Source organism: Labrus bergylta, chromosome 15 (genome assembly GCF_963930695.1).
Source record: "Labrus bergylta chromosome 15, fLabBer1.1, whole genome shotgun sequence".
NCBI lineage: Eukaryota > Metazoa > Chordata > Actinopteri > Labriformes > Labridae > Labrus > Labrus bergylta.
In genome coordinates this window covers 11,436,874-11,451,842 of record NC_089209.1, presented here as the reverse complement: position 1 = coordinate 11,451,842, position 14,969 = coordinate 11,436,874, and the positions used below count along the sequence as shown (strand labels likewise).

Sequence of the window (14,969 nt, the reverse complement as noted above, 5' to 3'; positions counted from 1 at the left end):
TAACTATACAGAATTACAACTTCACTTCTTCTTTGTTGGTCTGATAGGAGATGTGCATGATTAGTTGACTAACTGAATTAATGTCGTCACCCTCGCTGGCTGGCACCAGAATTACCACTCAGTTAAACTAATTATTCATATTTCCATTAATGCCGGTTCAATGTGTGTCTAAGCTGTAACGCAGTATTCCTGCCACTAGCTGGGGCTGTGGGATCCAGTTGATGGGTCCTTGTCCCTGCTCTACTGTCAGGAGTGTTAACCAGCAACCAGTGGACAGATGGCATCTGAAAGGAGCAGCGTGGTTTGGTAGACTGGAGAGAAGCTAACCACAGCAATGGTATGTGGTTACACCTGCAAAGAGGACCAAAGGCTGGAGGTGCCGGCTCTTCTAACTTCAGCACACTTGACAAACCAAACATGATATCCTTTACCTGCTGATGCTGTGATCCCACATTGGTCCAAACGGAGGACGCAGCTCATCACAAAACTGCATGCACAAGATGCTAGAGTGTTTTCCCACCTTGAGACTAATCAACAAGGATTTCAATCGCTAAGAACATCCCTTGTATTTATTTCTTTGTTATTTTCAGTTACAAGCCGTACCTTTTGTCTGTCGAAGAGATGGAGTACCTTGTTGTCGTAGAAGTTGTCTATCAGGGTGGTGAAGCGCCTGGCCTGGTCCTTCAGGCTCAGTGTGAGCAGAGGAACATGGCGGGAATGAATACGGTGTCAAAGAGCCGAGCCATTTCCAGGTAATCACTGGCACCAAGAGGCTGGAAAACAAGCCAGGAGCAAACTTGAGTTTCTAAATCTACAGCTTGAGTCACACACACACTTAGGATGCTGCAGTCTGTGTGTTTGGCTCAGACTGTTATTTTAGTGTCTGTCCTTGGTTTCTTTGCCATTCAGGATGATTGCTCTCAAAATTAAAGTGGACGTGCCAACATATGTCAGATGGGAGAAAAATCCTTGAAACCGGGATGCCTGCAAAAGCTCACCTCTGTCCATCAGGCATCAGACTTTACAGCGGATTACTACACAGCACAGCTTCATTTGAGGCACAACAGAGCTCAACTATTCACAAAAATTGTCAATAGACTTGCTTTTTGACATTGAGCAGAAAATGGGGAGCGAGATGGAGGGAGAGTGATTTAGTTCGAGAGCAAAGGCCAGGACAATAAAGTACACTGAGGGAGGGAAGAGACAGAACGCGCAGGCAACAAAGAGGAGAGAGAAGTGCTTTGAATTTGAGCAGTTTTGATTAGTGGTTTGTAGTTTTGTGTGAGAGTGTACTGTATGACATTTTGAATATGTGTATCTGAGTCAGAAACAGATTGGGGGTGATCACTTGTTCACCTCTGAAGGTGGTCTGAGATGAATTTTGCGTAACTGAGGTTTTTTGTGATTTTCATTTGACATCTTAAATCTGGCAAATAAAGACAAATGCTGACAAAAGTCAAAAGTTACCTTACAAGGTAAATACAATAAGCTCCTTGAAAATCAAATCAGGGATGCTTTGTTTTTCTCAAAATATTATGAAATTAAAATCAATAAAAAAAAAATTATTGCGAAAAAAGAAGCTATTTATATATAATATATACATACGGTAAAGGTTTTCAGGTAAGCAAATCTGACGTATTGCAAAAGCAACTTGAAATTTCTGTAAAAAAAAAAGTAATGGAAAATATAAACCAGGATAAGAACTCACTCTGCCACACAGCTCTTCAAAAGTACAGTCAGCGATGGAGCCACAGGTCTTTTCCCAAAGTCACGTCTCTGCCCAGCACTGTGAGCAGCCGAGGGCCTGTTACTATGGAGACACACACACACACACACACACACACAACAAGTGATGCTCACGCCATACAGTTTTTACTATTGCACTTAATAATCTAAGAAGAAATGAGTAATTTAGATCAAAGAAGTTGAATCCTTTTTCTTGGAATCTGCTGTTATTAACTTGTAAAAGTCGGAAGAAAGAAGAGAATAATATAAAGGATCCATCTATTATAATACAGAATCCACAGTATAAAACAATGTATTTAATACAGTCTGTTAATACATTTCATAAAGACATACTGTAAAGTGCTCAGATAAATTTGATTTTAAGAAAAATATAGCTTTTATTGAAACTGGAAACAAAGACTTGAACATTTATCTTGATGGCTGAAACATATAAACGTTATTAAACCATATTTAATCACCTAAAGCTAAATCTAAAATGATCATTTCATTTTCTCTTGACTTTTTGAGACAGAGACAGTTCAGCTCTTACGTTACACGAGGAGCACAGTATGATGACATCAATTCATCAATCTTTACATGTATAGCGCCAATTCATAACAAATGTTATCTCGAAACAGAAAATAAGCAGGTCTAGACCATACTCTTTATTATGTTGTGTTCAAAGACCCAGCATGAATGCACCATGAGCAGAGCACACAAGAAACATTTCACAAAGTTACAGCGGCGAGGAAGAGGCAGAGTCTCACAGTTATTTTCTGTCCTTGTTTCTTTCTAATGTCTTACAGTGCTCTTTTGCAGTTTTACAAAAGATACTGTGTGAATAATGGAATAAATGTCAAGAAGGGTTATGCTTTTTACTTCTTGGAGGACTTACACTTGTTAGCTAACTGTCTAGCATTAAATATCAGCAAATCACAGCAGAGCCACCATGAGAATACGGTGTATTTTTCCCCCAAAGATGGTGTCTTTTTCTTCAACTTTCTTACCACTTTTTTGAGTTAGAGCCAGCTCCTCAAACAGTGCATCAAGGAAGGCCTCCGCACCGGGCTCCTCTGTGCTGAACAACACATACGCACATACACAAAAACACAGTAACACACACGCAGGCAATGATGGAGAAAAGACAAAATAGGATATGAAATTAATAATGTTGAAGTGGCCACATCAAACGGTGGCAGCAAGGAGAGCACAGGAGGGGGGGGTACTTAGCTTTTCACTTCATCAGTAAAAAACAGGATGTCGGGCTCTGAACATGAGCATTAGCCTGTGAATACGCGCTAAATGACATTGTGAAGTGTGTGTTTGTGTCTGTATGTGTGCTTGTGTTTTAACTCTGGGTAAAAGGGTGCTATGTGTCTATTTACATACAGTGAAAAGACGAAAGCACTTGAAAGCTCCAACCCAGCGATGAGCAACAGCAGTGTCATTCATACCTTGTTTGTCTGCATGTGTGTGCTCATAACAGCGTATAAATAATGAGCAAAATAGGAAACTAGCTTTTCAAGCTCTTTTATTTTCTCATGTTCTATTGATTCCTCTTCCACGCTTTTCATGGATCTCTCAAGGTAATGTAGGTCTTTATAAAACTCCCAAGTCTGCCTCTTCCCATTTATCCATCTGTTTGCCTTCTCTGCCCGTCCTTCATGACAAGCACAAACATCTCCTGCGCGCGTGTACGTATGTGAGCGCAGGTTCTATTTCAACTCTCTGTCAGAAACTCGCAGAGCTTCTAGGATGAGTTGGACTTGGAAGTAAATCAGATCAATATAAGTGGATGTGTTGTGTGTTTTGTCTTACAGGTAGTAGAGTTTGCCTGCTTCAGCTTTGTCCAGCCTCCTGTAGTCGATCCCGGAGTCCAGGCTGACCGCGTGGCAGTGCTCCTGCGCACAAGAGAAATACACAACAAACTGAAGGACACACAAGAAGTCAGTTCAAGGGCAAATATTTAAAGGAGGCCTATTTATGTTTAAAAGTAATACTGTAAGAGAAAACGTGTAAGCCTATGGGTAAGTGCAATAGAAATGTTACGCTATTATTATTATTATTCAGTAAATGTTGATCATACTTTATAATAGCTTTAGAAAAACGTGTGCCAAGAATGGTTCCTTGTAAGCTTTGCCTTCGCTATGCAATTCTCTCTGCAACGGGGTACTAACTCGCAAAAAGATAAAGACTGTATTTACATCAGTGGCAAATGGCAGACCTTCAACAAAAAATATCACTGGAGCATTTTAGATGGGAAAGGTGTGTGAAATGGCTGTTAGTTTTTTGCTTAAACGTCGAGAAAATCCCATCGTTTTGGTGTGATTATAATAACATAAATAAGATATGATAAATGTCGACGTACATGACATTAACCACTGATGTCATTTCTTGGATTTATAAACTAGCTGCAGTTTGTTTTACTCAGTTTGACTTAAGCAGCATGTCATGGTAGTTTTGTATCTGACTTTACTGAAGCGCGAGTAAATTGTGTGTTAGTTGAGAACTATTTCCACTTGCAGATTTAAATGATAAACAGTAAACAAACTAAATAAATAAACTGGGAATGGTATTAAGATTTTCTAGTCTTCTATTCAACGATTCTTTTTGAAACTAAATGTCACATTTATCCATTCGTATCACACACTGATGGAAGAGCATGCGTAAAGTACCCATCAGTATTAACTCATCCCACTGACAGGCATTCTCACACTGCTGGCTAGGCCACTCAGGGGTGCAATTGGGGGGGGTTCAGTGTCTTGCCCAAGGACACTTGCTGCAGAGCCTGGAAATCAAACCTTCTAACCTTCCAGTTGAGAGATGTATGCCTCTACCACTGAGCCACAGCCGCCCATTTACTCTGTGAGTAAGAATTTACAGCGACCGAAAAGTGATTTGTTTAATTTGACTTAATTTAATATGCAATAAAAGATTGAGGTTAATAGTCTTTATATATTATCACATATGAAATAAAATCAATATATCTATTTGACTTTGAATTGGCCATGTGAAAAGCTTTTGGTCCTAACAACAGTTACTGATTATTCTGCTTAAATCTTGTGTGTCTTTGTGAACGTTTAAGAGTTGCACTGTGCGCAGTCTTCACATTGGGCATAAACTGGAGGCACCAAGCAGTTCATTGAACGCGTAAACCAACTCACTAATACATTTACAAACTAATACAATCATTTCTGCAGTTTCCCTCCGCTTCCATGCAGCAGCAGTGGCGTTTCACTTCAATTCAATTTGTGTCATCATCATTGCTTCTCAATATTTCAGCCTGACTTAAACTCTCCTTTTATGTGATGCTTGTACACAGCCTGAAGAGGAAAACCTGCGCTAACAAATAAAGGCCAGAACCAGCTTCTTGGTACCCAATATCTCTAGTTGGACCTGGGTATGTTGAACTTGCTTCGTAGTACTCCCCTCTTGTCTTTTATGAAAAAAGCACTGATCCAGAATAGTAGAGAGTTGTGAAGCTTGTGCTGATTGTTTACACATCGCCATAAGACTGTGTAGAATCACACTCAGCTGGCACAACCACAGTGCTGCACTGAAGCTCTGCTGTCACTCCACCATTGTACTTTTACACTGAAGCCCTGAACGACCGGCTAAATAGTGGAGTCACAGTCTGTGATTTTACAACTTAATAGAAGCAAAAGAGAGGCGAAGTGTAGACATTACATACATGCATACGCAGAAAACCTGATCTGACGATTACAGTACACATTGTTCCTTATCATTTCACATAGACGTAACAGAGACATACATCCCGTCTTCTGAAGGCATTGTAAAAGGGGCTGTAACAAACTCGAGATCCAAACCTCAAGGTAACATCTCTGAAGGATATTTAAATCAGAACAGTTGAACTAATTGAGCTTGGCAGACGGGCAGAGGTCTCCCTCTCCTCTGACAGTCCTGTGATTTCGTGTCATGTCTTCTCGCTTTGCTGGTGTGATCTATTGTTCCTGCAGCTATTCATGTGTGTTACAGCAGGGGTGAACTTGTGACGAAGAGTTCAAACTTTTCCTCGCGGTGTAAAACGTCAACAGGATTCATGTCAGGGGGTGCAGCACAAACTATAATCATCATCTCCACCATTCTATCAAAGAAAAGAAAGAAATTGCATATCATCCCATCTGAGCCATTGGTGGCTGACTGAGTATTCGACGACAGCTCCGGGGAAATTATGAAATCAGTGAATTTCTGCCACTGGCCCTCTTAAGCTGCAGGATAATTAGTAATCATCACAAAGCAACGGGACGGAAATACTCTATTCTTCTCTGCTGTCAACTTTTTATCTCTGTGTCCGCTCACACAAACGGGGTTCCCACTCCGAGCCAATTGGCTGAATCAGGCTTAATAACAACCTGACAAACTCGCCCTCCCCCACACACAAAAGGGAGGTGTCATTTCATCAACCTACTGTGACCCCTCCAATGGGTAAATAGTCTCTCAAAAACGGGGGGGGAAAAAAACTTGTCACTGTGGTCGCCACATCATTAGAAACTCAGTTTGTCTTTCTTCTTTACGCTCTCTTTATGTAGCGTCTCTACCTGCGTTAAAAAAAATAATAATGAGCCGCACAGTTTCCTGACGGAGGAGTGAGGTACAAATAAGAGAGAGAAAGAGAGAGAGAGAGAGAGAAGGAGAAATGGAAACACAATCAGCAGTGATGATTCCATTGGTTATTTATAATCAGATGAGGCTGAGGCCTCATGGGTCATTACTTGATTATCTATCTTGAGAGGATTGTCAAGTTCTCACTCCTCCAAGATTTCATCCGCCTACACATTGTGGTCTTGTCTCCCCTCAACCCCCCCTCCATCATCATCTCAGACTCAGATCTTAGTCGTTCTACTTTGCAGCTTCCAATCTGCTCTCTTACTGTTACTTTATTCTGTGCATCTGAGCTATTGCACAACAACAACAACAACAACACACTATATATACTATCAGGTGTACTGCTGAAATAATAAGGTGTTGAATAAATTAATTTTATGATAAATCTGTTGGTTTGAAACAAGGATCTATAATATGCAGCTGTACAAATGTCAAATTGACTCTGTTTTAATTTTGTGATTAAAAAATATTTGGGTTTTGCATCCTCATTTTTAGGACTCAACAAGCAAGTAAGAGACATCATTTTGACCTCTGGCATTTTTATTTCTAAAATGTCTGATGTTTCATACAATTATCTAAGGGTTAATTACTGAAATAATAATAATACACCTACAGTTCAAGACATAACATGATTAAAATGCAGTCTATTAGTTGTCAGTGCCATTCTGTTTAATCTACCTTAAATGATCAACTTGTTGTTTGGATTTTTCTTTCTCACTATTGGTTAAAAGCAATCGCTGATAATGAATGATAATTGAATTAGAGGCCAAACAATTAGAGTGCCTGTTCTACTTTGTGATTTCATTGAAAAGTTGGAGGATAAATTGATTAGTGTATCAACAAAACAATGACGTACGAAACGTTTTAAAAGTGAGCTTTTGTCATAGATCTTGTTTCAAGTTAATCAATTAAATGTGGGGCCAAAACACATTTGACTCAGAGAATTTGTTGCTTTTCTCCCTAAAAAAAAAAGATTCATTTTGGGGCTTTTACGCCTTTATTTTAGAGATAGGACAGTGGATAGAGTCAGAAAGCAGGGAGAGAGAGAGAGAGAGTGGGGAGCAAGGCTTGATATAATTTAGCTTGGGTGTAAACTGTTCTCTTTTTATGTTGAAAATGAATTAAAAACAAATCTCAAAGTGCTGCAGAATTAGTTGAATCATCATGGGCACTACTTTCTTATTGTATCGGTTTGAAAAAACTAGTCTAACGTGCACCTGACTCACTTAAAGCAACTTGGAACTAGCTCCCCTACAAATTCCCTCCCCCCCGAGTTTCACTTCTTGCAGGACTCAAAGACACGAGGGGGGTGTGCTGACAAGAGCGATGGCAGACCTGAGAATCAGAGTCTCTTAAAAAGAAAGTCAATCAAACACATGTAGCTCCAATCACGTCATTGTCCGGGCTGTCCACTGCTCCTTCTGGACAGCCGTTTAGCATAAAAACAGAGTGGCTTTTTTTTCTTCTTCGCATGTCTGCCTCTGCTCCCCTCTGAGCCTGCCATATCTCTCTTCATCCTTTTACTCCTCAAAAAGTTGCTTTTGAGTTTTTCAAAGAGCACGGTGCCATTGAGCTGCAACAAAAGCCAAGGATAGCTGACTATTGGGCCCTGATGAGGTCCACTCCCTCATTACCCGGCAGCAGAAAACATTTGATGCTTTTTTTGTCTGGGCCCAGAGAGAATTGACCAGACCTCAAAGAAACGCAGGGTGGGAAGGCTGAAAATGAGACGAAGGGGGGAGTGAGAGTGAGAGAGAGAGAGAGAGAGAGAGGGAGAGAGAGAGAGAGAGTATAGGGAGAAAGGTTGTCGTTCATTCAAGCATGTGTATCTTACAGCCTTGTGTGGAGAGAGAGAAGAAAAGAGAGGAGGGGGAGGGACAGAGGGGTCGAGAGAGAGAGAGCGAGCAAGAGGGGAGAAAAGAGAGAAAGCTTAAAACAGTGCCTTTATGCTGGCAAGTTCTGGACGACTCTTCTGACATCAAAGTGTTTTCACTAACTGGGGAGCTGCTGTGTGTGTGTGTGTGTGTGTGTGTGTGTGTGTGTGTGTGTGTGTGTGTGTGTGTGGGTATCTGGTGATTTTATTCATTCTTGGGCAGTCAGGGGGGGTACATGACAATGTGAACACCCTAATTACACCTAATGATCTATTCCCTTAAAGTGTGACCGCCTTGGGCCAGCCGTGGTTTGTTCCAAGAGGTCGTTCTCACAACCTCCCCCTGCCTGGGCTGCTCCTCTTGGGGAAACATCTTTTGAGTCGGAGGCCCCACCTTTCCTGATCCAGGACCTCACTGGACCCCCCACCTTCAACCTCATCTCGAGCCCTGATGAGGACCCAAACCCCGAACCGCTGCAGAATTCAGTGGAATCTGTGCTATCTGCACCTGATCGACCAAGGACACCAAAGTTGATAGAAACACAGAAATGGACTCCATGTAAGTGATTGCATCACTTTAGTTAAAGCTCTGCAATGAGAGAGCAGGTTTTAAAATACCGCTACTTTTAAGGAAGTTGAGGCAGATAGCTATCCACCAATAAGTCTAGTCCTGCTTGGGGTTTCTGTCTGTTTAAAGGCAGTTTTTCTTTGCTATGTTATTGCTCATTGTTTCATGGGGTCTTTGTCATAAATATTACAAAATGCATGATCGTAAATTCTTTGTTTCAATTGTTAACAGACATTGTTAAGAGTTCCTACTCTTGAAATGTCTTACAACCGCATGTCGCTGATCTTTTCCAGTGGCAGTATAAGACTCACACACTACAGACACTTTCTTTCACGTTTGACATCATAACTAAGTCCAACAGGTGACTTCTTCTGTACAATTAATAACATGTTGTCTGAATCAGAAGTTAGGCAAATAGCTACCAGCATCAATTGATTCAACACAACAGAAACACCCACCCCACCCCTACCCCCTCCCCACCGGATCGTTTTTTCTTACCACTGTAACTTTTGCTGCATTGCTAAAGTGCTCATGATGGATAGGCCGGATCTTTGTAACATAGCAATAAGTAAGGTCTTTTACCTGCTTTTTGTAACATAGTAATAAGTAAGGTCTTTTACCTGCTTTTTGTAACATAATAATAAGTAAGGTCTTTTACCTGCTTTTTGTAACATAGTAATAAGTAAGGTCTTTTACCTGCTTTTTGTAACATAATAATAAGTAAGGTCTTTTACCTGCTTTTTGTAACATAACAATAAGTAAGGTCTTTTACCTGCTTTTTGTAACATAACAATAAGTAAGGTCTTTTACCTGCTTTTTGTAACATAACAATAAGTAAGGTCTTTTACCTGCTTTTTGTAAAGTGTCTTGAGATAACGCTTGTTATGAGTTGACGCTATACAAATAAAATTGAATTGAATTGAAAATTGAATTTGTCACCAACAGTGATTCCAGTTCCTGCCTGGCCCCAGTCCCCCAAGGATCTGTCCTTGGTCCCCCTCTCTTCAGCATCTACACCATCTCTTTGCTATGTCGACAACACCAAACTCTACCTCAGTGCTAAACCCTCCACCCAGTCTCTCCCCTCAGTCAATTGTCAACTGCATACACAACACAAAAACATGGATGTCAACTAACCTTCTCAGAATGGAGAGTAACAAAACAGAGCTCAAGGTTGTGACCTCTAAGGCGCTGCTCCAGAAGGTTGGAGATCTTCTTGATGTCGATGGCTGCTCCATTTGCCCATACCCACAAGTACGTAAAAATGCCTTTCTGGACTCCATGATATCATTCCAGTCACACATCAAATCCATGACTAAGCCTGCATTCATTTTAAAAACAAATTCAGACTGGCCATCACTCACAGACCATGTTGCAGAATCTCTCATACACACTGCTATATAAATCCAAGCCATTATTATAATTAGTATTATCAGTGCATCCCACATTATTGTTTATGGCATCATGAACATCACAGACGTCAAACAAAGCCACCAGCGCCACTCCACTGACAACTCCCTCCCTCCCAGACCAGCTCAACTAATAGTTTGCATTCTTTGAGGAAATCTCCAAAAAGCCCCCCTCATCACACCCTCAGAGAACAACCAGCCAACCATCCTGCAGCCCTGTCAGGTGAAGAGGGCTCTACTTAGCATAGGCTGCAACAAAGCAGCGGTGCCCTGGCCGGGCAGTGAAGGCATGTGCAAACCAGCTTGCTGCAGTCAGACACACAATTCATCAGTCACTACAAGCTCCAGCTACCACCTGCCTGAAAAATGCAACTACCATCCAAGTGCCCAAAACATCGGCAGGCTTGAATGATTAATGGCTGGTTGCCCTGACTCTGGTAATCATGAAATGCATGAAAAGACTGGTATTTACCCACATCAAAGCCTGCATCCCAGCTGGTTTTGATCAAGACCAGTTTGCCTACAGGACCAAAAGACAAACAAACGACGCCATCTCACTCGCACTACACCAGGCCTTACACAACCTGGAACAGACCAGCACCTATGTTAGAATGCTGTTTGTTGACTTCAGTTTTGGCCTTCAACTCCATTACCCCAGCAAACTGGTCAGCAAACTGCAACACACTGCAGTTAGGAACCCCCCTCTTTCTGGATCAAGGATTTTCTCACCAACACACCTCAGCATGTCAACGCTGGGAAAGAGCATCTCCTCAAACATCATCCTCAACACCGGTGTACCCCAAGGCTGGTCCTCAGTCCACTTCTCTACTCCCTGTACAACCATGACTGCACATCCACCCATTCCGCTCCAACCTTTCTTCAAACTTGCAGAGGACACCGCCATTGTAGGTCTGATCTCCAGCAATAATAAGGCAGCTTCCAGGGAGGAGGTCCAAACATTATCTGGATGGTGTAAAGACAACAACCTGCACCTCAACACAAAAAAAAAACCTAGGGAATAATAATGGACTAAAAAAAAAAAACACATCACAGTGGACTGCACATAAACGAGGAATAGGTGAAACTTGTCACAAGCTTTAAATTCCTGGGGGTGGGGGGCCTCTGAGAGAACATGAGCTGGAACCTGAACACAGCACACACGATAAAGAAAGCCCAGCAACGAATCCTTCTCCTGAGGACCCTATGGCACAACAGACTTCATTGTGATCTGCTGCACAATCAAGAGTATCCTGCTGTACGGCTCCACTGTCTGGTACTATAGCTACACTGCGTCGGGAAAAAACTGATCTTCAGGTGATGGTCAAAACGGCTCAGTGGATTGTTGGCTCCCCTCTCTCATCCCTCACAGACATCCAATCGATCAGTCTTCACAGATGAGTCTCATCCATCCTAAACGGACACATCTCATCCTGGACATTGCATGCCGACTACCCTTCCCTCAGGCAGACTCAGAACCAACGGACAAACAGACTTAGGAAGAGATTTATTCCCCAAAGCTGTGGACTAACTTCTCAACACATATCCCCGCTTTCGCAAATAAGATGGGAATATAATGTGCAATATTGACTTTACTGCTGCTAACTGTTCAGTACTTCTTTGTGCAATAACTAACTGCACTGTAACTATAGTTAATTCAGTCACTGCACTATAACTGTTTATTTTATATATTTATTGCTACAACTTTTAGACACTTTTCTAGTCTTTTCATTCTAGCACAACTTCTTCAGATTTTTACAATGAAGCACATTTTTAACTAAAGATAATGAATGGATCAAAGTCTTGGAGCCCACTCCAGATTAGTTTTCAATTGAACTACAAACATGAAATGGTAGTAAGAAAATGATAGGTCACTTTTATCATGTATTTACAGGCATGACTTTGAATAATACATCGCAGATAAAAAGGGAGATGGGAAACCGAAATGAATACAGACATACCAAAGGACAAATGGGATGAAATATGTTCTGGAGCGCATCTTGTAACAAACTCTAATACATGGAGGGAATTCAAGTGGAAGGTAATAATGAGATTCTTTCGGACACCAGTGATAGTCGTTTCAATGGGCTCAGCATACTCAAATAAATGTTGGAGAAATTGTAATTTAATGTTGTTAATTATCTGTGATATCATAGACACAGCTGTAAACAAAATAAATTAAAACTGTAGATATTATTGCATATGTTGTTGAAACTGAAATAACAACTTAGTTAAAAAAAATGATCTCACTGACGGTTTCTTTACTTTTCATAGAGAGGCATTGGTATTAGTTCAGTGTTTAACCGCGAGCAAATAACTCCTCACACAGAAATTAAATTCACAACATCTAATAAAATCTAAAAGCAGCTGTTTTCAGCTTAATGATGTTACAAATGTGAAAACAGGCATCAAAAGGGGAGTGTGCTGATCTGGAGTGAACAGAAAAATGGCTTCAAATGTTCATGTAAGCAAAGTGAATTTAATTTTGCCATCAGTCTGCAGGTGGCCTGCTTTACAAATGAATACATAAAGTAGATTAAAATGCACCTGTGCGCATGCATGCAGGTTTGATCAAAGGCATCTGACACGAGCCCATGCTTATAATAAAAGATTAGAAAACATCAGTTAGGCTGCAGGGAAAATACAAGCCAAGGTGAGTGGATCAATTAAAAAATAGGTAATGAATAGAGAGGCAGAATTCAAAAAGGAGCAACATCGATTTTGTAGTTTTTTAAATTGTTCTGTTTTGTACAAGTTAGAAACTGATATGAAAGAAAAAAAAACCCTGCCCTGCTATTAAATGCTCTGGAAGAACAATGACAGTCATCAAACATCAACATCTATTGGAGTTGAACTGCCAGGCCGTCCTTCTCACCAAGGCCTACCTCATTTCTCAATGCCTGCCTGCCTGCCTTTATTTATATATTTCTTGTTCTCTCATCACCAACTGCACAGCGGATTGCAAATTATTAACAATAACACACACAAAAAGGAGAAGGAGAGCTGATCAAAAGAAGGGTTAACAGCTTGAAACCCACAGATACTCAAAGTTGCCTCAGGGTTGTTGTCATCCCCCCCACACACACACACACACACACACACACACGCACGCACACACACACACACACACACACGCACACACACACACCCCACCCCTCGGTAGCATTGTGCGCAACTGCAATCGAACAAGCACAGGGAAAATAAAGTCACTATTCTGCTACCAAAATATAGAGACCTGACCTTGGGTGAGTAAAGCCAGCGAGCAGAACAGGATGGTAATAGAATAAAGAGCGCGGATGGAGAGGGAGAGAGCAATGAAAAGTGGAGTGGAGAGGGAGGACGGTTTGTGAGGGAGAAAGAGAATCTTAGTTACAATACTGGCAGTGTCCATTAAAAAAAAGCCCTTAAACCCTGTATTTTACAGAACTCTGAGCTTTGCCATGGCTACAAAGAAAAAGAAGCCCAAACAACTGAATAGAGTCCCTGATGGAGTCTACAGAGGCGCTGAAAAGGACAAGAAATTACAAATGACTGTGTGAATGAAAACAGAAAACAAACTAAATATTTCAAAGCAGTCAGGGACTTTTGGGTCTTTTGAAGTCGCTTGCCTGTTAGGAGAACATCTACTTTGAATTAAAGGGAATTTTTCCCCCGAAGGTTTATCTCAATGTCTAATTAGTGGTGATGGGAAATGTGTGCCAACTGAAGCAACCCCAGGATGCACGGTTTGTGTTACTACTCCACATTTCTTCTCCCTGTATACTCCAATCAGAGCTATTCAGGAGGTGGCTCTTGGACTGGACGAGGTCCTTTTTCTTAATATGGCCTCTGAATCTCCTCTCAGAAAATATGTACGACAAGCGACAGTGCTTTTCATGCTGTTGATGCAGCCAAAAATGAGCAAATAACGGCACAAACATAAAGATTAGTTCTAGGTGAGGTGTGTTTTCATTTAATGAAGATCCTAACATGTCAAATTTATTGGCACGTACATTGTTTGAATATCAGAGAAATATTCTCATGAGGAGGCTAATTTACACATTCAGAAGTTTAGTATGTAGTTTGGAATGAAAACAGTTATGCGATAAAAAACCCAGACTGTTCAAGCAGGGGGAATTTAGTAGAAACAACCTGAATAAAAATATGTTATTATTTAGAACATGGGATTTAATGAAACATCACCTTAACGTGATGTTAAGGTGAACATTTGTTGTGTTGGCATGTTTCAATTCCTGGCTTGAAAAGGTTGAACGTAATAAATGTAAATCTCCTGCCCATTTGCACTTGAACTTTTTTCAAATCTGGTCCTTTTGAAAAAAAAAAAAAACTCATTGAATAGGCCTACTTAAAAATTGTTATCCTTGTCCAGAACATCTTCAGGGAAATGCTCTTGTCACAATAATCAGAAGTAAGGCTGGCAAAATGTCAGCAATCAGTGTTTTTCACCAATAAAATGTTTGAGTTTTTATATCACTGGTATCTTAGAGATACAATACTTAAAGCTAGATATCAGAATTGAAACCAGATAGGCAACACTGGTATCAAAACATTTATAATATCAAATGGTCTGCATATAAAATTAACCACATTGACTGCAGTTATGAGCACTAAATACCTAACGCAGACAGATCGACATAGGGTTAAAAAACCCATCCTTTTAAGATTAGGACCCATTTGGGGGATGGGATGCTGAGGAAAAAGGGGGGTCCCAACTAATCAGAAGTCAATAGTTAAATAAAGACGTCAACCGAGTTGGACAGAGGCGGATTAA

General features: G+C 40.8%; 1 protein-coding gene across 1 annotated transcript in view; it reads right to left on the bottom strand.

Moving 5' to 3' along the window:
• Positions 1-14,969, bottom strand: part of afg1lb (AFG1 like ATPase b) — a 32,436-nt gene that overhangs the window by 989 nt on the left and 16,478 nt on the right. Inside the window, 6 exon segments of the mRNA XM_065964117.1 lie at positions 547-714; positions 717-773; positions 1,709-1,762; positions 1,764-1,810; positions 2,733-2,803; positions 3,544-3,626. Of these exon segments, the coding sequence (XP_065820189.1) occupies positions 547-714; positions 717-773; positions 1,709-1,762; positions 1,764-1,810; positions 2,733-2,803; positions 3,544-3,626 (480 nt within the window).